The sequence below is a fragment of the Oncorhynchus clarkii genome, chromosome 29 (genome assembly GCF_045791955.1).
Source record: "Oncorhynchus clarkii lewisi isolate Uvic-CL-2024 chromosome 29, UVic_Ocla_1.0, whole genome shotgun sequence".
In the NCBI taxonomy this organism is placed as follows: Eukaryota; Metazoa; Chordata; class Actinopteri; order Salmoniformes; family Salmonidae; genus Oncorhynchus; species Oncorhynchus clarkii.
In genome coordinates, this window is record NC_092175.1 from 20,170,703 (window position 1) to 20,193,785 (window position 23,083).

The 23,083-nt window shown below is 41.0% G+C and overlaps 1 protein-coding gene across 5 annotated transcripts; it reads left to right on the forward strand.

Moving 5' to 3' along the window:
- The first annotated feature begins 3,080 nt into the window (after positions 1–3,080).
- On the forward strand, positions 3,081–12,589 carry LOC139388524 (T-box transcription factor TBX3-like). 5 transcript variants are annotated; one of them, XM_071135230.1, is made up of 7 exons: positions 3,081–4,126; positions 5,040–5,307; positions 5,802–5,948; positions 7,026–7,102; positions 7,709–7,866; positions 8,836–9,482; positions 10,684–12,589. In XM_071135230.1, the coding sequence occupies exons 1-7, from the start codon at positions 3,726–3,728 to the stop codon at positions 11,122–11,124; spliced, it is 2,139 nt and encodes a 712-aa protein (XP_070991331.1). In that variant the 5' UTR covers positions 3,081–3,725; the 3' UTR covers positions 11,125–12,589. The 5 variants fall into 5 exon arrangements, with proteins under 5 accessions (XP_070991331.1, XP_070991330.1, XP_070991329.1 ...); XM_071135229.1 differs by having other exon boundaries at positions 3,082–4,126; positions 5,040–5,322; XM_071135228.1 differs by having other exon boundaries at positions 3,083–4,126; positions 5,784–5,948.
- Positions 12,590–23,083: the final 10,494 nt, after the last annotated feature.

A 23,083-nucleotide genomic window follows, 5' to 3' on the forward strand; every position in this document is an offset into this window, starting at 1 on the left:
TATGTATATCCTTGCTTCAGGGCCTGAATTACAGGCAGTTAGATTTGGGTATGTCATTTTAGGTGAAAATTGAAAAAAAAGGGGCGTATTCTTAGAGGTTAAGCCTGGTGGCCACAGTGAATGAAAGGGTACCGCTGTGTCAACACTGCTTCTTATTTGTTGACACCTTCCACTAAATTGAAATGTGCTGCTAATAGGTGTGAGTGTTTAAAGAACAATACGCATGTAATCAGCACAGGCCTGAACTCACACACACAAAAGAGACAATAGGTCCAATGTGCCATTTTAAGTGAACACGAATGCTCAGGCTAAGGTGACAGGAGAGAAGAGCTAGCCATGGTTACCATAGGCCTATAGTGTTATCAATGCTAAATTGAAATTAAGCCTATTGTGTCAGCAGTTACCTAATTTGTTACCCCAGCAAATTTCAATAAATATTGACACCTTACAATACACAATCTATGCTACCCTCCCCTAATTAGGCATAGAGACACACAGGATAGCTTGGGGACAGTTTCCTTGCTCTGACATACTGTAGCAGCTGACAAAAGAGAGCACACAGGCTGTCACTCTATTGACAATAACTAAGCTACACTGACACATAAAGTCTGGAGAACTGGACAGTGGAACCGTAAACTGGTTGTCCTTAATAAGTGCATGCCAATTTTAAAGATAAACTTCATTAATACAACCCAAGGAAACAAGTTTACAAACTGAGCATGGGGATAACCCTCGGGACAACACCTCTCCTGTTATCAGGATTTGGTAAGACTTGGGTAGGGGCATTCAGATATATTTACTCAATACAGTACAGACAGATAATGGTGCACTTATCCGATCAAGTAGCCTAATCAAAGGACCATGTCACCAGCCTGCAGTCATCTTGGATTGCTCAGTCAAATTGACTGTATCAATAGGTGAGTTTCCCAGTAACAATAGTGTTGGTAGCAAAGGATAAGCACTTTTATGAATGAAATAGTGGATAGTAGTCCAAAATCACAGCTCAGAAGATTGACAAAACCCTTTAGTTCAACCTTGTAGGACTATGATTGGATGGTAACCCACTGGGTACAGACATCAGTTCAATGTCTAGTTTTGATTTACATTTGGTTGTGTACTCAACTAACGTGAATCCAATGTAAAATCAACAAAACATTTTACAATATCATTGGACTTAAGTTGCAATTTTAGTGGAAAAAAAATACGAAAACCTTTACATTTATGATTTTTTGAAAATACCAAAATGTTCCAAGTTGATTCAACTTTGTTGAAATTACGTGGATACAACGTTTATTCAATCAGTTTTTGGCCAGTGGGAAGTTACTTGGTCAGTGTTTAGTCAATACAGCTGACCACCGCCAACTCCCTCTGTAGTTTACTTGTAGGGCCTAAATTAATCCTTGAATAAAGTATGTGGGGTTCCCGAGTGGTGCATCTCAGTGCTAGAGCCGTCACTACAGACACCCTGGTTCGAATCCAGGCTGTATCACGACCAGCCGTGATTGGGAGTCCCATGGGGCACGCACAATTGGCCCAGCATCGTCCGTGGCCGGTGTAGGCAGTCATTGTAAATAAGAATTTGACTTGCCTAGTTAAAGAAAGGTTCCATTTTTTTTTTTTTGTGGCGCTGTCTAGACTTGCGTTGAATGTGATCCGAAAAGTGATCCGAAATTACCACCACCAATGTTTTTAGTGGGTTGTATTTTCGAAATTGTCTTTTATTAGACTACACGTTATATCAAGTTAAATGAGGTTAGTTATAGCTGCGATAGGCCTAGCAGTTCATAAATTCCGACATATAATAATGTAAATTAGGCAAATGTTTATGGTAAATATGGTACTGTCCCTTACCGATTAATGCACCATTAGGAACTTGGCCTACCAGATATAAAATGTGTAGGCCTGCTGTAATTCCGTGAGCAGGGACATTCGACAGCCCTCTGGATCTCTATGAAAGCATATGGCATGATTGCGTGGCGATATCACAATGAGCAGCATGCATAGACTGTCATCTCATGGGGACAGGGAGAAAAAGAGAGAGGAGGGGTGTTTGAGAGAGAGAGAGAGAAAGAGAGAGAGAGGGAGAGTTTTAATGTCGGTTTATTCATGTTAACCTGCTCTATACTGTGCGATGCAATATTATCCACAGACATAACCACACACTGCAGGCGCCATGCATTCAGCACACCGAATCACCCTGTCATCTCTTCACATTCAAGGTCAAATTAATATTGTAATTCGGAGAGTTAAAGTTAAAGTCGGGTCAAAATTGTCAATCAAACGCATCACCTTGGGCTACATAGCCTATGAATTGTTACTAAGGCTGGTCGATGAGACGGATTAAAGCAACAAGAACGATTATATGCAATAACAAAGTGTCAGCAAACATCCACATGATAATCGTTTATTTAGCTTACTGTCATAATATGAACATTGTCGGCTATAGGTTAACTGATCCCCGGGTCGTCGCGTGACAACCGGTTCAAATGCACTATTATTTTTCACAAATATGGAGCTGATAATGGTAGCTTGCATGTTGTTCAAACATTCCTTTCCGGTGTTGTATGTAGCCTAGACCACGACAACGGAGAACAACTGACGATTTCTGATCATCTAATCAATTCAAAATGATCAAATCAATGACAGTGACGATACATTGTGTATATTTCTTCATTCCATATAGCCTATACAATAAAGCTTCCACGATTTCACAGTAAAATGTAGTCAATGTTTTGATGACGGGCCAGCCCTGCCGCTCTGCACACGAGACAGTAATTTCTTATGGACAAAGCAACTGAGACTCGGGCTACTTTTCCTTCGCAGTGTTCCATAGACCGACCTATCGCACTAGTTCTGACGATGTTGACATATTCACACAACATTGACTGGGCAGTGGTGTTTCACGGCAGCGTTTGAGTTCCAAACACCTTTTTATAAGACTGAAGTCTGTCCCCTCCACCCGACCTGTTAAAACCACGCCTACGAAGCCACACAATTGGTCCGAAAGCGTCAAAGAGCCAATCAACAGAGCCCAGCTTCTCGTAACATGCAACAAATCCATATAGTGTCAAGCCTATGGGGCACAGAAGCGCTAGTAATATCTTAGTGCTGGGACCTTACCACCTCTCTGCCGTCAACGGACTCCTTTCCCCGCATACATTTGTACTGAAATGTGTGTGTGCGTGAAAAAGAGAGGAAGAAATAGTGTGCGTGCGTGTGAGGATGCATGTCTGGAACAAGTAAAGACAGAGGAATTGTTCCGCGCTATCGAAATATTTCAACACATCGCTTTTGCAGCAGGACTAAAGACAATGAGAGCGAATTCGTTTTAAAAAAGGATGGCGATATTGTAAACAACATCAAGAAAAGAACGCAACAGTCAATTAAAACACAGTGACTCACCCTCGTTGCTTCAATTCGAAGATTGTTCGCAAGACAACGCATAGAAGAGTGCTCTCGGAAGAAAATATTTATCTCATCACAACTGAAGATTAATGGAGTGCGTTTTTTCATTTCTCATTGCAGACACTCTGTTGGAACTCAGCGAAGGACACTAAAGAACATTCACACCACCCAGCCGAAAATAAGTGGATGCTTATTTCTGTAGTTGTGACGGTGGATTTCTCAAGACTTTCAAACAAGTTTTGCTCGTCAAGAAGGCGACATAGACTGACTATATTATTAAACTTAATAAATCCATATATTTGGTACCTGCCTGGACTTGGATGAGCTTCCTGATGAGAGATCCAGTCATACAAGGAACGAGTATGGCATACCATCCGTTTTTACCTCACCGGGGTCCGGAATTTGCCATGAGTGCAATGTTGGGTCACCAGCCTCCCTTTTTTCCGGCCCTGGCGCTACCTCATAACGGCTCACTCGGCTCCCTCTCTCTCCCGGGCACCCTGGGAAAGCCTATCATGGACCAGCTGATGGGCGCCGCCGAGTCCGGCCTCCACTTCTCATCGCTTGGGCACCAGGCAGCCGCAGCCCATCTGAGGCCTCTGAAGACTCTGGAGCCTGAAGAAGAGGTCGAAGACGATCCGAAAGTTCACCTGGAAGCGAAGGAACTTTGGGAAACTTTCCACAAGCGAGGCACTGAAATGGTTATCACGAAATCCGGAAGGTAAGGTACACTTTTATGTGTTCTAATATTACATATTTATGTTCTGTAGCTGAAATACATTAGTCTGCCTTTTGTTATTATGAAGATCATTTTGATCATCAATACGATGACATTCCTCTCGATGGAATAAATGTATTGATATGTGCTTGGAACTGGACCTCCTTCGTGGCCAACGTTTTAATTTCAAACTGGTTCATTTCTCATGGTTATATTTGTGTAAATCAGCTGAATATGATCATAGTCTAACTGTCCTATCGACATAATATGTATGGTCACAGTCACATTGCATGGGAATGTAATCTCAACACGAGATAAAATGAAGCCCAACCCAAACTATAAAATATACAACACATAAGACTGTAACATTTTAACTTGGACAATCTTATGACTCGTGGTGATTATGAAAACAAACTATGAGCGGTTTTAAAAAGTAGGCCAACGCTACTACAACAACAACAATAAATCTGTAGTTTGAAGATGTAAACTGAAACATGTAGGCCTATATACATTATGATAAAAAGTGTAATAACAAATGTTATTAACACAACAAAGGATTAGTATGCCACAATGCATGCTGTACATGTTATGCGATTTTGTATTATTTATAGGCGGCAGATATTTGTATGACATGGGTGTTAGAAGGCCTACCGAGTGTTTTGTATCCTCGCACAAGCCTCTGTTTGATTTAATCATTTCTGCATGCATTCAATCTTATGGCTGACGCGTAGGCCTACAAATAAATGTAGCCAAATATTTGTAATAGTTTAGTATTTGCAGTATGTAACATTGTCATTATCCTAAATAGTATAATAGCAATGCAAATATGTCTGTTTCGTGTGAGTGTAGGCTATCATTATTCAGTCAAGTAGGCTAGTTCACTGTTTTTAAGTGATTTTCTCATTCCATTTCACAGGCGAATGTTCCCTCCGTTCAAAGTGAGATGCACTGGCTTGGACAAGAAAGCAAAGTACATTCTGTTGATGGATATTGTTGCAGCAGATGACTGCAGGTATAAATTTCACAACTCGCGTTGGATGGTGGCAGGGAAGGCCGACCCCGAAATGCCAAAGAGGATGTACATTCACCCGGACAGTCCGGCTACTGGCGAGCAGTGGATGTCAAAAGTCGTCAATTTTCACAAACTCAAGCTAACGAATAACATCTCCGACAAGCATGGATTTGTAAGTTCATCTAATGTATGTTTTTTTCTTATTTGCATGCTTCTAAACATTTCTGGCATGCATTGTTGTAATCATGATTGTTATTCGTAGGATATTATCAGACCTATTATTATTAGTCTAATAATTATAACCCCATTGGCGTTGCTTCTCTGTGGCCGAGGGCTGAGAAGGCTTCACCAAAATATACAGGCCTCATTTCGATTGAATAGGTTTGTGTCCAACAATATTTTCATGTTTTCACAACTTGTATATCATGTCAAGCTATGTGGTAATTATACTGCTTATATTATTATTATTTTATTTTGTTTATTTTTTTGTGGGGGGATAAATGCACTGATGGTGAAATAAATTCATGAGAATGTTCTAATACATTCCATTTTACCAAGTAAGCCTGAACTACGATTGAGCACTACATGAAATGACTTATCTTCATCAGGAGGCAGAAATCAGTGTGTGCTTATCTTTTTTTAATCTAGAATTCTTTACTGTTCCAGACCATCCTGAACTCCATGCACAAATATCAGCCCAGATTTCACATCGTGAGAGCCAACGACATTCTCAAACTCCCCTATAGCACGTTCAGGACTTACGTTTTTCCTGAAACGGATTTCATTGCAGTAACGGCCTATCAAAATGACAAGGTAGGGATAATTACACTTTATTCGTTTATTTTCATGAAATACATTAAATAGTTGGATAGTGAATTTTGCCTTCCTTTTTTTGTCAAATAGTGTATATAGCCAATAGCACTGCGCCATTTGCCATCTTAAAATTTGTCAAATGTCATCTTGTTTGAGTGTTAGGCCTAAAAGCTCTCGTGTTCGATACGTGTAAACGTCATCTCATGCGGTGTTTCATACTAAGCAAACCAGGCTAGAATGGGTCAGAATTCTCAGGGATGTATGTTATACAGTTTATCTTAATTGTGTGTGTTTATGTGTGTGTGCATGTGAGAAAAAGAGAGTAACGAAGCAAGGAAGGAGGGAGTGAAAGTGTGAGAAAGAGAAAGAGAGGGGGAACATAATGTGCAGTTAGAGAAAATGAGCATTTTTGTTTATAACCGGCTTGGCTGGCGGTAACATTTAATTCCACGTGGCACACCGCGAATCAAAATCATATCTTATGGTGGCTCTTTGATATAAGGGAGAAATGTTAGCTAAATATTACCTCTGCCCACTTGGGTAAAGCAAAAATGCAGTAAATGTTTGGCAGCCACATGGATTGAAGAATATTGTAAATCCTGCCAAAATGTGCACATGGGAGGGGCAGAAGGCGAAAGGAAGTGAGTGGGGGAAAATAATGTGATAGCTCTGCGAGAGTTGATATAAAGTACTATGCATTGCACATGGATATAAAATATCTGCAATGGTGGGATGGGATGGGGGCGGGGAGGTTCTGAGCGTTGGGGGTGAGAGCGGACGACCTGTCAAGAGAGAGAGAGAGAGAGAGAGTTTGTGGATCAATTATAAAATAATTTCCAATAATTCAGATTGTATGTATAATTGAGCCATCATCTGAATGATTGGAAATTATTTTATAATTGATCCACAAACTATAAGTATTTTATAATATATATATATTCCACTTCCTGGGACTTAAGGGTTAACACATAGGCCTAAGTGAAGACATTGGCTTATGAAAAATGTTGAATAAAGAAACGAGGATAAATATCACTCAATTTACTTCCACGAAACAACTTTGATTTTCATTTATTTCAGATTACACAATTGAAAATCGACCATAATCCTTTTGCCAAAGGATTCCGTGACACTGGCAATGGAAGACGAGAGAAAAGGTAAGGAGTAGGAGTAACTATTCCCTTACTGCACTGCAAAAAGGTAACGACTCCTGTAGTCAGATTTTATGGACACGGAGTCTGACTGTGATGTTAGTGAATTCCAAAAAACGATCGTCCTACACGATTTACACGACCCACACGACAGTTGGAAAAAGGGAATAATTATATGACAATCCCTTCAACCTACATTTATACTAGACATAGCTTATTATGTTGTATTTACATTGTTATGGTTCTCAGAGTGAAGAGATCGCAAAAGCAAAATGCAATTTCGAAACTCCTCTAGAAATAGTTTAGCGTTATTGATAGTTAACTCTTCAACAACTTTTCATGAACTATGTTGACAACAGTAAACAATAACAAGGTTTGGTCTGTGGGTTATTAGTTGTCTGCAGTGGGTTTTAATAGTTAAATTTCTTCGAACAGACAGACATATATATCTTGAATGATAAAATGCATCTTCATAATCTGCCCTCAAAATTTGCCATCTACGCATATATGGTAGCCTACATGGAAATCGTTTTTTTTTTACCTTGAATAAATGATTGGCTAGTTTTTGACACGAATAGTTGTGATGACCAATAACTTTTGTGCCTAATGTAGGAAACAGCTGGCCCTGCAGTCAATTCGCTCATACGAGGAGCATCAGAAAAAAGAGAACGGGACGTCTGACGACTCCTCTGGCGAGCAGGCCTCATTCAAGTGTTTCGGCCAGGCCTCGTCTCCCGCGGTGTCTACGGTGGGGCCTCCAAACCTGAAAGGTAATTGAGCCCAGAGCTACTTTCCGCATCTCACAGCTCACAGACCCACATAGCATAGTAGCCTAAGCTTGTAAAAAAAGTGGGCTGAAAAATATTTTCCAGTAAGTAGGCTACATTTTGAATTTAGTTTGAGTCCAGATTCCTTTCTTTCGAAATAAGTATGTCTGTTGTGTTGAATAATTGCACTACAAATTATTGAATGTTGTCTTGCGCCAACAATAACCTACAAACTATATAACGTGTATGTAGGCTAATTCTTGTATTTGACATTTACAGGATGGCTCTCATGTTCGTGCTAAGCATTTAGCAATCAAGTGAATAATATATCTGCCAAAATGATATAGCTTACTGGATAAAGAATAAAGTGAAACATAAAACAAACTTTCGAGATGTAGGCGTATGCATAGTCACGAACGTATGGCTGTTATCTGAACGACAAAAAAATCGTCAGAATTGTGAAAACACACCATTACGGCGGTTAAAACGAGGACAATTTGAGGACGTGATCAATAAGCTGAGGGTTTATCAAAAAATAAGTAACCTCTGGATTTCAATGTAGCCCAATACATTATGGAATTAGTATTAGGCCCCGTAATATTAGGCCTCCTTAGCACGATTAGCCAGAAAGTGTAGGCAGAACGCACATTAGGCTAATGTCCTCCAAAAGAGCATGTATTAAAAACTATGGCCTATTTGTTAATATGTGATATAGGCTAATTAAGACATATACTGATTATATATCTCGTTATAAATTAATATTTCCACGTCATAGGCCTATACCATCGAAAGTCATGAAAAATGTAATCACCATATGAGTTCCATCACTCATTACGTAGGCTATAGCCTAGCCTATGATAATTGTATAAGCCTATCTGAAGAATAAAACTCAAAACGAAATGAATCCTGATTAACTGAATTAATTAATCATCCTTCCTCATTTATCACTAACTTTTGACTCATTTCTGATAGACTTTTGCGAGAGTGACGAAGACAGTGACGATGAGAGCAAAGATGGCAACCTAAAGGATGGGCCGGACTCCAGTAAGATCTCAACCACTACGGAGGATGGGAAGGATCTTGAGGCGAGTCCGACTAAAGGCCATCAATTCGGTGCCAATGATTCTACCGGCCGGTCTCGGGAAAACCCCCGGAGGACTGAGAAAAGCCAGGCGGACTCACGACAGAGCCCCATCACCGTTATCTCCAGCACCACTCGGTCCGGAGAAGACCTCAAGAGTCCAAACGGGGACCAGCCCAAAGTGGACGAGTGCAGGTCTATAAGCAAGGAGAGCTACATGCCTTTGACTATTCAAACTGACAGCAGTCCGCACTTAAGCCAGAGTCACATGCATCATTTTGGATTTCCACCGGGTTTGGCGGGACAGCAGTTTTTCAATCACTTAGGCGGCGCGCATCCCTTTCTTTTGCACCCCAGTCAGTTTAACATGGGAGGCGCGTTCTCGAATATGGCCGCGGGCATGGGCCCCTTACTGGCAGCGGTGTCCTCCGGAGGGGTTAGCACCATGGACACGGCCAGTATGGCGTCACCCTCGCAAAGCCTGACGGGAGCTCATGGACTGCCTTTTCATCTGCAGCAACATGTCTTGGCATCACAGGTAAAACCTGTTTAATTACCACCAGCAGTACCTACAGTAATGCCAATGTGCTCGCGTTTTTCGTTACATTTGGACTAATATAGCCTACTGGACTATATATGTCAGCATATATGTTCTTGTCTCCATTAGTTTATGTGTAAATGTAACGAAAAAAGTATAGGCTAATTTCCATTTCGTTTTAATAGCTTTTTCCTTGTGGCGTTAAATGGCACAACAGGGGTGAGCATATTGTAGACAATTGTGTTATAAATAATAACCAAATGTGTTTTATATGGACTCAAGTTTACTTGGATTTTACCTGGAAGGGGTGGATATTATCTGTCTCAATTGTTTAAAGCATATGTTGGGATTTAGGAAGAGACCACCTAAGCGTTGCAACAATAGTTTTAGGCTATAGAGTTGATATGAACTCAGTCATTAAACCTGTGTTTTAGAGGAACATGGTAAATTGTTTAAAATACTTCACAGGTTCGGGGAGGGAAAACAACTTATCTGAAATACACAGATTGTCTGTTTTACCATCTAGGGTCTACTTTCAAAAAACCTGTTGCAGGAACGATTCCTTCTAAATTGCTATGTTCTGTACTTAATGGGCAGCATCATATGCCAACAGGCTATAAATCATTTGTATTTGCATGAACAAATAATTAACTTTTTGCAAAGTTGCAGAAAACACGATATCACATGGTGGTGGGTCTAAGATATCGCCTAACACTAGAACAACTAAATGTTTTGACAATTTGATTCTCGGAAGGATTTCATCGTTTTACGCGAGAATATAACTTTATATTGTGTTTATTTTAAGGCTTAATTCTATACATGTATTGGTATTGGTAGTAGGCTTAGGCCCTACACCACACTCTCATTATTGGCCTAAACCACAATACTCATGGCCACAGAAAAGCATAATCGTGTAAATCGCTTTATGAGAAAAGTGAAAGTAGCCTATGTCATGTAAGCCTACAGTACATACCATTTCCCATGATCTCTCACGTGTCTGGATTCATTATTCACACTCACTCGCTACATGACCTCCATTCAAGATATACAGAAACAGAGGTCAAGTACATTGCGACAAATTAAAGTGTAGCCTATTTTTCCAGTTTGGTTATGTTATTATGGTGCGTCAAAGCTAGCGTCTGTTGAATTAAATTATGCAGGCTAAAGTTAAACTTCTATCCTTCCCCTTCTCTCTCCACAGGGCCTGGCCATGTCTCCATTTGGGAGCCTGTTCCCTTACCCTTACACCTACATGGCAGCGGCAGCGGCAGCCTCTTCCGCAGCCTCCTCCTCTGTTCACCGACACCCTTTCCTGAACGCAGTGCGCCCTCGCCTCAGGTACAGCCCTTACTCCATCCCTATGAGCGTTCCGGATAGCACTCTGCTCACCACCGCCATCCCCTCCATGGCAAGCAGCGCCACCGAGCTGAAAGGGGACGGCATGGCCATGAGCCCAGTCTCGGCCACCCAGGACTCCACCTCGGAGGTCACCAGCCGGTCGTCCACCATATCGTCCGGCTCGGTCTCCCTGTCCCCAAAAACTTGCTCTGGGAAAGATTCCACTAACGACTTGCAGAGCATTCAGCGCTTGGTCAGCGGACTCGATCAAAAACAGGACAGAACACAAAGCGTGTCCCCTTAGATTATAATGTTGTTGTTTTTGTTGTTGTGATAATAACGATGATAAGGATGACAAGGACGAGTATGACGCCACCCTTCTAGAGGATCTGGGTTTAGAAAACGGACCTATTGAACAGTTTAGATTTTGAAATGCACTTTGGTTATATAGCCTACACATCTAATGTATGCTATATTTCTTTTTTGTTAAATTAAACAACACTTTTGAATTTGTCCTGTTATTTGAATACCATACAAGTATTGAAACTGAAAGGTTGGCATGGATGATACTCACAGATCTTTGATAAGTTGCTGCTGTGTCCTATAAGTTTATTTTATGTCGGGTTACTGAGTTAACAACATTTGTTTGATTTAATATGCACTCTGAATTGGTTATAATTATTTGAATTAATTTCCTTTTATATTATAGACTGTTGTGTTTGAGGTATTACTGCATATCCATTTTAAGCTTATCATTATGCTCATAGGGTAGGTGACACTTTGCATGCCCTACAAAAAAATACATGTCTCTTTTACGACTGTAGTTTTTTAAAGTTTTTTTGGGGGTGTTAATTTTCACCAAATTGAAATGAGACGAGTAAGAATAAAAACATGATTCAGGCTGATCTTAAAACCAATCTGAAAAAAAAAGATTAAACCCCTTCCCTCCCCTTTTGCTAAGGATTCAATCAATTGGCCGTCGGTTATTGATTTTACGAACGAATTTTTCTGTATGTCAATTTATAAACACAGGATTATGGAAATACATATGCTGGCACTTGTTTGAAGTAGGCCAAAACAGAACCGAGGTTATAAACTTCATGTGCGAGTGGTTGAGACTGTCCTAAAATCGCATGCCGAATCCAGCATAAGTATTCAACTGGCAAAGGAAATCTGAAATAACATTGAAAAGGTAATATTGATTATAAATGTAAATAGTGATATATACAAATATTTATGTAATTATTTCATATTGATATTGCGTGTAAATAGAACAGAGTAGTTTGTTTTTTGGGGATCTGTCGTTAATTTATTGTCGATATACACGTGTAAAGATAGTTTGTGGGATATTATCCTTGTTTTGCCATCTGCATTTTATATCCCCTGAATATGGATTTACTTGTACCCCAAATATCCACAGAGCTAGTTATTTTAGCGGACACACTCATGTGCCATTTTACCTTTACCTGTTGTCTGGGTGTGTTAAGTGCTACTGTTTAGACGAATTCAAAAAGAGCACACCGCACCAACGGCTTCAACATTATGAATAATTTTCTCTCAAAAGAAAAGAAACGTGTGTCAAAATATAATAATTTTCTGTTTAAAACATTGCCGCCTGATAGTAAACGTGCAGAATCTTATTGAAATATGAAGGTTTATTTTGTGTTTCTAAAGTTGTCATTGGGTTATGTTGTATTCGATTTTTGTGTAGTTTACAACCTCAACAATGTGTTCTTGAAAGTTTCAATAAAATATTGAAATGCAGTCTTCATACGTTTCCATGTGTCAGTTTCTTTAGATTATGTAAACTATATTATGTGAAACTATATGGACAAATTACAAGGTGAGGTAATTGCTCCAACCCAATCTGTGTTGCCACACTTTGTCCACTTCAGCAATTGGAGATAGAGGCGTTTAGACTATGATCAAAAAGTGGAGAAATGCTATTAAGATCCTCTCAAACTCTTTTAAGCTATCATACCTGGAATTCCTTCCTGGACACGAGACCGCGACAGAGCGAGTCTTGTGTGCTTGTGTTTTATGGGCCTGCTGAGTAGCCTATTGACTGATTATTTCGACCAAGCTGAATCCTAAAGAATGTAAAATAACTTGATTGCCCTCTCTGCGCCTAGAGTCATGAGTTTAACAACATCATATCTTTATTTGTATATTGTATGGTTAATAAGTAACGGCTGTGGCGCTAGGGAATAGGAGTAAACATGACACAAAGAGTATCTCAATTGCTCTGTCTATTGCTCACCTGGCGCCTTGGATATCTTACTCGACTTTATTGCACAGAAAGGGGCGGTGCGTCTGCAATAATGTTGAACAGGATTTTCACGTTGGCATGCCAGACGTAACGCCACCTAGTGAACACTACACAAACTACACAATTACTTGACAAAGCACTGCAGGGGGATGATTACTTTGAACAGTGTGGATCCTGACACGATGTAGACTAGTGTGTGGTGAAGGTATTCAACCAGACATTGAACATTTGAGTGGAGAATAGTTTACATTTTGGCCAACTGAAAATAATCAAACCTTATGTCGATGTGTTTGTTTGCTGGAAATGAAGAAATAATTGGTGCCACCAAAACTACAAACAAATGGCCAACAATACAATATAATTATGCAGAATGAGCATATACATGTAATAACCGTATGTTTATAGTAATTCAAATATGTCATACTGAATGCTTGTTCATTCAGAAGCGTCTGAACACCTATAGGTGTGGTTGATCGTGTCATGTTTACCTCGCCTCGTTTCATTGTCCAATATTGGTGGAGTAATAAACTGATTCGATTGCAGTGTTAGATTCTACATTTTGGACTTTTATTTCGACTTGTCGTACAAGGGTGAGCTATAGCCTCCGAGAGGAGTATTTAATAAGCAACAACTGCAGTATTCGACTCTCTCTCTCTCTCTCTCTCTCTCTCTCTCTCTAGGCCTATCTATCCATGTATTCGAGGCAATTGACCTGGGGTATCACTTTCAATTATCTATGAATGGGATCGTCAGACCTTGGAAGAGTATGCTTTAGCTATCTCTTTTACATTCCCATTTCATACTATACAATCTCCATTACTCCTGCACCTGCTAGCTTGGGCGCAGTTGCCCCGGCCGTGTCCTTGCTAACGCCATTTCCACCGCAGCAGCGCATGCCACCGCACTTTGCTACTGCGAGACGCCTGTTGCGCGCCCGCGCTGAATTGGCTTCTGTCGAGCTGGCGCGTTCCTGGAAATTGTCAATACAGTTGATTCATCAAAACACAACATCCATTATATTGTAATCATGCCTTGTCAGTAGCCAATGTCTTGTGATGTCTTTATTTCTGTATGTTTTGAAGGCTGTGCTATGTCTGTAATGGGCAAAGATAATTTCCTAAAGGACAATACATTGTTATTGTCCTATAGCCTACCTTTCTATTGTGATACTGGTCACTTCAATGTTGGATTTAGTGTCATGTCAAGTGCCCCACAGACCTACAAAATAACCAGGTATTTCGCTCCCATCAATATGAATGTTTTGATTATAATATAGGAGAGACCATTGCATCTGGTGATTTGCCAATGGGCCGACAGTCTGATGTCCAAACTACTAGCCTTAAAGAGCCTGAGCGCGTAAAAAGTCATTTCCCAGTTCTATAGCGCCGCTCAGTGGCTATGTAGGCCCAATAAGACTTATTGCATCAAGTCAAAGATTTACAAGTCAACTGCGTGAATTTATGAATAAACCATTAATTCCCAATTCCCAATTAATAAAATCGAGTTGAAACATAAACCCGTTCAATTAATTATTGAGCCACATAGGCCTACCTGTAGGCTATTGACACTGTAGGCTATAATTTCATGTCTGACAGTCAGACATTTTACATGGTGTCTGTCTCCCTCATCAGGTAGAAGTGGCATTTTCCACAACACTTTGGCTCTATGTTGAGCATGGCTTGAGCATGCACAACTGGATTGGCTTTTGTACACCACATACAACACAAACAAGTTATAGTCATGTTGTGCTCATGAGTAAATGGGTATGAATAACAGCTATTATCACTCTCCCAATATCATGAAAGTTATGCAGCCTAACATTGATAGAGTTAGACCTATACAACTACCGTAAAAAAATGGCCCACAACAATAAACAATAAGAATCACTAATCTTGTACTAAAGATGTAATTTAATGACTGATGTTTACACTGAAACATATTTGAAATGTGCCTATTTTTTATGTACAATTAAAGTATAGGCTGCTTTTCTGTGTCTTTGTTTGAATAAAAATGATTTGCATTCTCAATAAAGTTTATTTGAAGTTGTGAATTCCTTTCTCAGTAACAAGCAAACCAAGCTCAACAGCCTGGTCTCATAGACTAGACGTAACACAATAAATGTAAATCTGGGACACTCAAATTAGTATGATATGTTATGTTTGGTATGGTTACATAAGACTGACGGTTACATAAGGCAAAAACAAAAGTAGGTTTGTTTGTGAATGGGTGTGCATATAATGTGAATGTCTAGCAAGCCAAAGGTTGTGAGTTTGAATCTCATCATGGACAACTTTAGCCTTATATCTAATTAGTAACTTTTCAACTACTTTTTTACTTTTTAGCTACTTTGCAACCACTTAGCATGTTAGCTAACCCTTCCCTGAACCGTAACCTTAACCCTTTCAGCTAACCCTTCCCCAAACCCTAACCTTCACCCTTCACCCTTTTTGCTAAACCTTCCCCTAACCTTAACCCTTAACCAAACTGCTAAACTTAACACTAACCCCTAACCCTAACCCTTAGCCTAGATAACGTTAGCCAGCTAGCTAACATTAGCCACCTAGCTAGAATTTGTAACATAACATACATTTAGCAAATTTGTAACATATTGTACATTTAGCAAATTCACAACTATTAAAATGAATTGTAATTCTTAACACATCATACAAAATGGGTGATGGACATACACAAATTAATACATACCACCAGTGGAGGAAAAAGTACCCGATTGTCATACTTGAGAAAATAAAATATTCCTTAATAGAAAATCACTCAAGTAAAAGTGAAAGTCACCCAGTAAAATACTACTCGAGTAAAAGTCTAAAAGCAATTGGTTACAATGTACTTAAGCATCAAAAGTAAAAGTACAAGTATAAATAACAAAAACATCGTTAAATTAAGCAAACCAAGTGGCATAATTATTATTTTTTTGCAGTAGGGATGACCAGGGATGTTCTCTTGATAAGTGTGTGAATTAGACAATTTTCCTGTCCTGCGAAGCATTTAAAATGTAACTAATACTTTTGGGAGTCAGAGAAAATCCAAGGAGTAAAAAGTACATTATTTTCATTAGGAATGTAGTGAAATAAAAGTAAAAGTTGTCAAAAATATAAGTAGTAAAGTAAAGTACAGATACCCCAAAAAACTACTTAAGTAGTACTTTAAAGTATTTTTACTTAAGTACTTTACACCACTGCATACCCCACGAAATGTAACATATCATACGCAGGAGGTTGGTGGCACCTCAATTGGGAGAACGGGCTCCTGGTAATGACTGGAGCAGAATCGGTGGAAAGGTATCAAATACAGTACCTGTCAAAAGTTTGGACTTACCTACTCATTCAAGGGTTTTTCTTTATTTTTACTATTTTCTACATTGTAGAATAATTGTGAGGACATCAAAACTGTGAAATAACACACATGTAGTAACCAAAAAAGTGTTAAACAAATCAAAACATATTTTAGATTTTAGATTCTTCAAATTAGCCACCCTTTGCCTTGATGACAGCATTACAAACTCTTGGCATTCTCTCAACCAGCTTCACCGGGAATGCTTTTCCAACAGTCTTGAAGGAGTTCCCACATATGATGATCACTTGTTGGCTGCTTTTAATTCACTCTGTGGTCCAACTCATCCCAAACCATCTCAATTGGGTTGAGGTCGGGCATTCCATCACTCTCCTTCTTGGTCAAATAGCCCGTACACAGCCTGGAGGTGTGTGGGGTCATTGTCCTGTTAAAAACAAATGATAGTCCCACTAAGCGCAGAACAGATGGGATGGCGTATCGCTGCAGAATAATGTGATAGCCATGATGGTTAAGTGTGCCTTCAATTCTAAATAAATCACAGACAGTGTCACCAGCAAAGCAACCCCACACCATCACACCTCCTCCTACATGCTTCCCGGTAGGAGCCACACATGTGGAGATCATCTGTTCACCTACTCTGTATCTCACAAAGCCACTGCAGCTGGAACCAAAAATCTTACATTTGGACTCATCAGCCCAAGCAAGTCTCTTCTTCTTTTCGGTGTTCTTCAGTAGTGGTTTCTTTGGAGCAATTTGACCATGAAGGCCTGATTCATGCAGTCTCTGAACAGTTGATGTTGAGATGTGTCTGTTACTTGAACTCTTTGAAGCATTTATTTGGGCTTTCATTTCTGAGGCTGGTAACTTTAATGAACTTATCCTCTGCAGCAGAGGTATCTCTGGGTCTTCCTTTCCTGTGGATGTCCTCATGAGAGCCAGTTTCATCATAGCACTTGATGGTTTTTGCGACTGCACTTGAAGAAACTTTAAAAGTTCTTGACCTCTTCCGTATTGACTGACCTTCATGTCTTAAAGTAATGATGGACTGTCATTTCTCTTTGCTTATTTCAGCTAGTTTTTGCCATAATATGGACTTGGCCTTTTACCAAATTGGGCTATCTTCTGTATACCACCCCTACCTTGTCACAACACAACTGTGTCATGCCTGCTTCCGCTCTCCCTCTCTGGCACTCGAGGGCGCCAGGCTGCCCTTCATTATGCACACCTGTCACCATCATTACGCGCCGCAGCGCTCATTGGACTAACCTGGACTCCTTCCCTTTGTTGATTGCCCCATCTATAACTGTCTGCTCCCCCGTTTGTTCCCTGTGTCTGCATTAATGCCGTTATGTGTTCATGTCCAGACGCTGTCCTGTCCTTTTCCGTTGATAATTAAATGTTCACTCCCTGTATCTGTTTCTGGTCTCTACTATCGTCGACCCTTACAGAATGCAGACAACACTAAAAGAAGCATCAGGGAGTTTTGGTTGGTGACGTTGGGTTCTGGTGCCTTCACCGAGGAAACTGGGGTACCTCAGCTAGCTAGTCGGGCTTCCACGCCTTAGCTGGCTCGAGAGGTGTTTTTTTTCTCAGTGGGTTCGGTAGGCGCCCACCCTACGTCTTGCATTAGCCGGCCCATCAGGTTCCCAAACCTCAGCCGGTTCGTTAGGCTCCCACGCCTCAGCCAGATCGTTGGGCTTTCATGCCTCAGCCAGATCATCAGATTCCCACGCCTTTTTCAGTTCATCGGGCTTCTACACCCCAGCTGGCTTGTCCAGCGCCCATGCTTCGGCCGGCCCGTCAGGCTCACCCAGGTGGGACGCCGGGTGGCGCACCTAGAGGGAGGGGTACAGTCACACCTTCTTCCGCTCTCCCTCTCTCTGGCGCTCCAGGGCTTCATTGTGCACACCTGTCACCATCATTACACGTCGCAGCGCTCATTGGACTCACCTGGACTCCTTCCCTTTGTTGATTGCCCCATCTATAACTGTCTGCTCCCCCGTTTGTTCCCTGTGTCTGCATTAATGCCGTTATGTGTTCATGTCCAGACGCTGTCCTGTCCTTTTCCGTTGATAATTAAATGTTCACTCCCTGTAACTGCTTCTCATCTCTCCCAGGGTCATCCCTTACGAACTGATTGTTTCTAACGCATTATGAAGGAAAGAAATTCCACAAATTAACATTTAATAAGGCACATCTGTTAATTGAAATACATTCCAGGTGACTACCTCATAACGCTGGTTGAGAGAATGCCAAAAATGTGCAAAGCTGTCATCAAGGCAAAGGGTGGCTGAATCTCAAATATAAAATATATTTGGATTTGTTTAACAGTTTTTTGGTTACTAAATGACTCCATGTGTGTTATTTCATAGTTTTGGTGTCTTTACTATTATTCTACAATGTAGAAAATAGTACAGATAAAGAAAACATTTTTAATGAGTGGGTGTCTAAACCTTTGACTGGTACATTAAACAAACAGGTGTTTGATGCCATTCCATTTGCTCTGTTCCGGCCATTATTACAGTATGAGCCGGTTATCCACTCAGCAGCCTCCACTGATATCATACTAAATGGAGTGTCCCGATTGTACATACAGAATAAAAAAAATATATATATTTTAGATTTGAGATTCTTCAAAGTGGCCACCCTTTGCCTTGATGACAACTTTGCACACTCTTGGCATTCTCTCAGCCAGCTTCATGAGGTAGTCACGTGGAATGCATTTCAATTAACAGGTGTGCCTTGTTAAAAGTTCATCAGTGGAATTTCATCTCAATGCTAGAGGCATCACTACAGACCCTGGTTCGATTCCAGGCTGTATCACAAACGGTCGTGATTGGGAGTCCCATAGGGTGGTGCACAATTGGCCCAGCGTCGTTAGGGTTTGGCCAGGGTAGGCCTTCATTGTTATAAGAATTTGTTCTTAACTGACTTGACTTGTTAAATGAAAAATGTAAAAAATAAATGGTCAGTCAATCTGGAAAATATGAAAGTTTCTTCAAGTGCAGTCACAAAAACCATCAAGGGCTATGATGAAACTGGCTCTCATGAGGACCGCCACAGGAAAGGAAGACCCAGAGTTACCTCTGCTGCAGAGGATAAGTTTATCAGAAATCGTCAATTAACTGCACCTCAGATTGCAGCCCAAATAAATGCTTCCTAGAGTTCAAGTAACAGACACATCTCAACATCAACTGTTCAGAGGAGACTGCGTGAATCAGGCCTTCATGGTTGAATTGCTGCAAAGAAACATCTACCTAAGGACACAAATAATAATAAGAGACTTGCTTGGGCCAAGAAACACGAGCAATGGACATCAGACCGGTGGAAATCTGTCCTTTGGTCTGATGAGTCCAAATGTGAGATTTTTTAGTTCCAGCCTCCGTGGCTTTGTGAGACAGAAAGTAGGTGAATGGATGATCTCTGCATGTGTGGTTCCCACCGGGAAGCATGGAGGAGGAGGTGTGATGGTGTGACGTTGCTTTTCTGGTGACACAGTCTGTGATTTATTTAGAATTCAAGGCACACTTCACGAGCATGGCTACCACAACATTCTGCAGTGATACACCATTCCATCTGGTTTGCGCTTAGTGGGACTATCATTTGTTTTTCAACAGGACAATGACCCAAAACACACCTCCAGGCTGTGTAAGGGCTATTTGACCAAGAAGGAGAGTGATGGAGTGTTGCATCAGAGGACCTGGCCTTCACAATCACCTGACCTCAACGCAATTGAGATGGTTTGGGATGAGTTGGACCGCAGAGTGAAGGAAAAGCAGACAACAAGTGCTCAGCATATGTGGGAACTTCTTCAAGACAGTTGGAAAATTATTCCAGGTGACTACCTCATGAAGCTGAAAAGAGAATGCCAAGAGTGTGCAAAGCTGTCATCAAGGCAAAGGGTGGCTACTTTGAAGAATCTCAAATATAAAATGAAAATAAATTGTTTAACACTTTTTCGGTTACATGATTCCTTATGTGTTATTTCATAGTGTTAATGTCTTCACTATTATTCTACAATGTAGAAAACAGTAAACAAATTAAGAACAACTTTTGACTGGTACTGTATATTCATTATAATAAAAACAATCCAAAACACAAACAACAAATAAAGCTATCTACAGGTGTTGTCACATCCAGTGGACAGGAGAACCGAATTACCAGAGGTCCTTGAAAGATTTTCTGAACAGCATAATCTTGAGCTGTGCATTAAAGGAGGACAGAGTCTGCAGACCTAGTAGTGTCTGGAAGTGCATTCCACAGCCGCAGAGCAGCGCAACTGAAAGCCCTGTCACCCATAGTTTTCAGTCTGCTGAAGGTAGACGGACTTGGAGGAGCAAAGGGGCAGGAGGGTAGAATGAGGTCAGACAGGTACTTGGTCCAGAGCTGTGGAAGGCTTGATAAGTGTGAACCAGGATTTTGTAGTCAATGCGTGAGCATACGGAGACAGTGGAGGTTGAACAGCATTGCAGTGATATGCTCAAGTTTCAAGTTCAAGTTTCAAGCTTTAATGTCACATCTACAAGTATGTGTGTGTGTGTGTGTGTGTGTGTGCGTGCGTGCGTGTAGAGTCATTATAAATGTATGTGCATATTACGTGTGTGTAAGCAAATGATAGTGAGTGTCAGTGTGCGTAAAAATATATATATTTTTTTTTTAAAGAATAAAATACAAGAGTCAACTCAGATAGTCTGTGTAGCCATTTTGTTAGCTATTTAGCAGTCTTATGTCATGTGGGTAGAAGCTGTTCAGGAGCCTGTTGGTGTCAGACTTGATGCACTGGTACCGCTTGCCGGAAGCAGAGAGAACAGTCTATGGCTTAGGTGTTTGGAGTCTTTAATGCCTGATATAGGGCTGGCTGCAGCACCCTGTGTATTGCCATGCGATCGAGGGAGGTCCTATTTCCATACCAAGCAGTGATACAGCTAGTTAAGATGCTCTAAATGGTACAGCTGTAGAACCTTTTGAGGATTTGAGGGCCCATGCCAAACATCTTCAACCTCCCGAGGGAGGTTTGGTGAGGACAGGTGCAACGCAGTTCTGGACACACAGTATTGTAGCCTGTTTAGACACTTGGCAGATGTCCTAACAAAAAGGGCCTTACAATAGTCCAGACGGGATAAAATAAAGGAGTGGATGAGTCGCTCAGCTGCAGGTTGTGATAGCATAGGTCGTGTCCTAGCAATGTTCCAAAGATGGAAAATGTTGACTTTAGTCACACTCTTGATGTGGGCCTCAAATGAGAGCAGACTGGAGGAGAAGACGTTGACACAATCAGTATTGAGGCTGTAACTGCTGATGTTGTTTATGATGGTGTGAGTGCCAATCAGCACAACCTCTGTCTTTTTGCAGTTTAACTGCAGGAAACTCAACTGCATCCACACTTTGATGTCCTGCAAACAGCTTACCAGAAGTGCAGTGACATTGGCAGTGTTTATGCAGACATACAACTGAGTGTCGTCAGCATAAATGCGAAAGCCCAGTCAGTGTTTCCTCAAGATGTTTCCCAGTGGTAGCATGTAGATACAAAACAGTGGTGGCCCCATGACCGAGCCTTGAGGGACCCTCTGTCGGACCACAAATCTGTCTTACCTACTAGGACGGATTACTACAAACTGGTAGCGATCAGTGAGATAGGACCTGAACCAGTCCAGGACAGTGTCTGATAGGCCCAGGAGCTTCTCCATGCGGTCCAGCAGGATGGTGTGGCTGACCGTGTCGAATGCTGCACTGAGGTCCAGCAGTATGATGATGCTGGCAGTCCCAGAGTCAGCATTCATGTGGAGATCATTGGTGACCCTTACCAGGGCAGTCTAGGTGTTGTGTCTAAGTCTGAAACCCGACTGGAAGGGCTCAAGTAGGGTGTGAGTGGCCAGATGGTTTTGGAGTTGGCTAGAAACAGCTTGTTTCGAGAAGCTTACTCAGGAATGGCAGGTTGGAAATAGGCCTGTAGTTCTGGACATTGTCAGAGTCAAATTCAGGCTTTTAATTACTGGTGTGACTGCCGCCAGTTTGAGCTGAGAAGGGGTGTTATGAATCCCTTTTGGCCCGACAGTCTAGGGGGGGATGGTAATGAGACGCGTAACATAACTCATGCAAATTATAATTGTGACAAAGTAAAAGTGTGAACGAAATAACCAGGACAACTGAAATCTACCGTCAAACTCAAGGTTTATTAATAAACACACGGTAATGGGGGGAGCAGGAAAAGGGGCTGAGCTGGACCCAAGGAAAGAAACAAATATGCAAAAACACCCCTAAGCTAGACTAGCCTACTTTAACAACAGCTAACTAACCAAAAATACAGTGGGTGGTCCGCCCAGTTCTAACTAGTGTTTTTAACAAAGTTTACCTACGGGTAGTGTATGCCCATGGGCGACTTGTCTTGGTTTCCCCTTTTCCCACCAGCAAACACCATAAGCAAAACAATACTCACAGGAGATGAAAGTGATTTGGAGGTGCTCAAACAAAAGAGAGGTTAATTAATACACAGAGAGCGAGCGAAGAACAGAGATCTACAAACATGGCATTTACAAAGAGTTTGAGCTCTAGAGCAAACAAATGATGGGGTTTTTAAACCATGGGGAAGGAACTGTGATAGGGTAGGAAACAGGAGGAGGTGTGTCTTCTGATTGATGGGTTGATTGTTGACTGATTGGGGAGTGATGATTTTCACCTGTGAGGG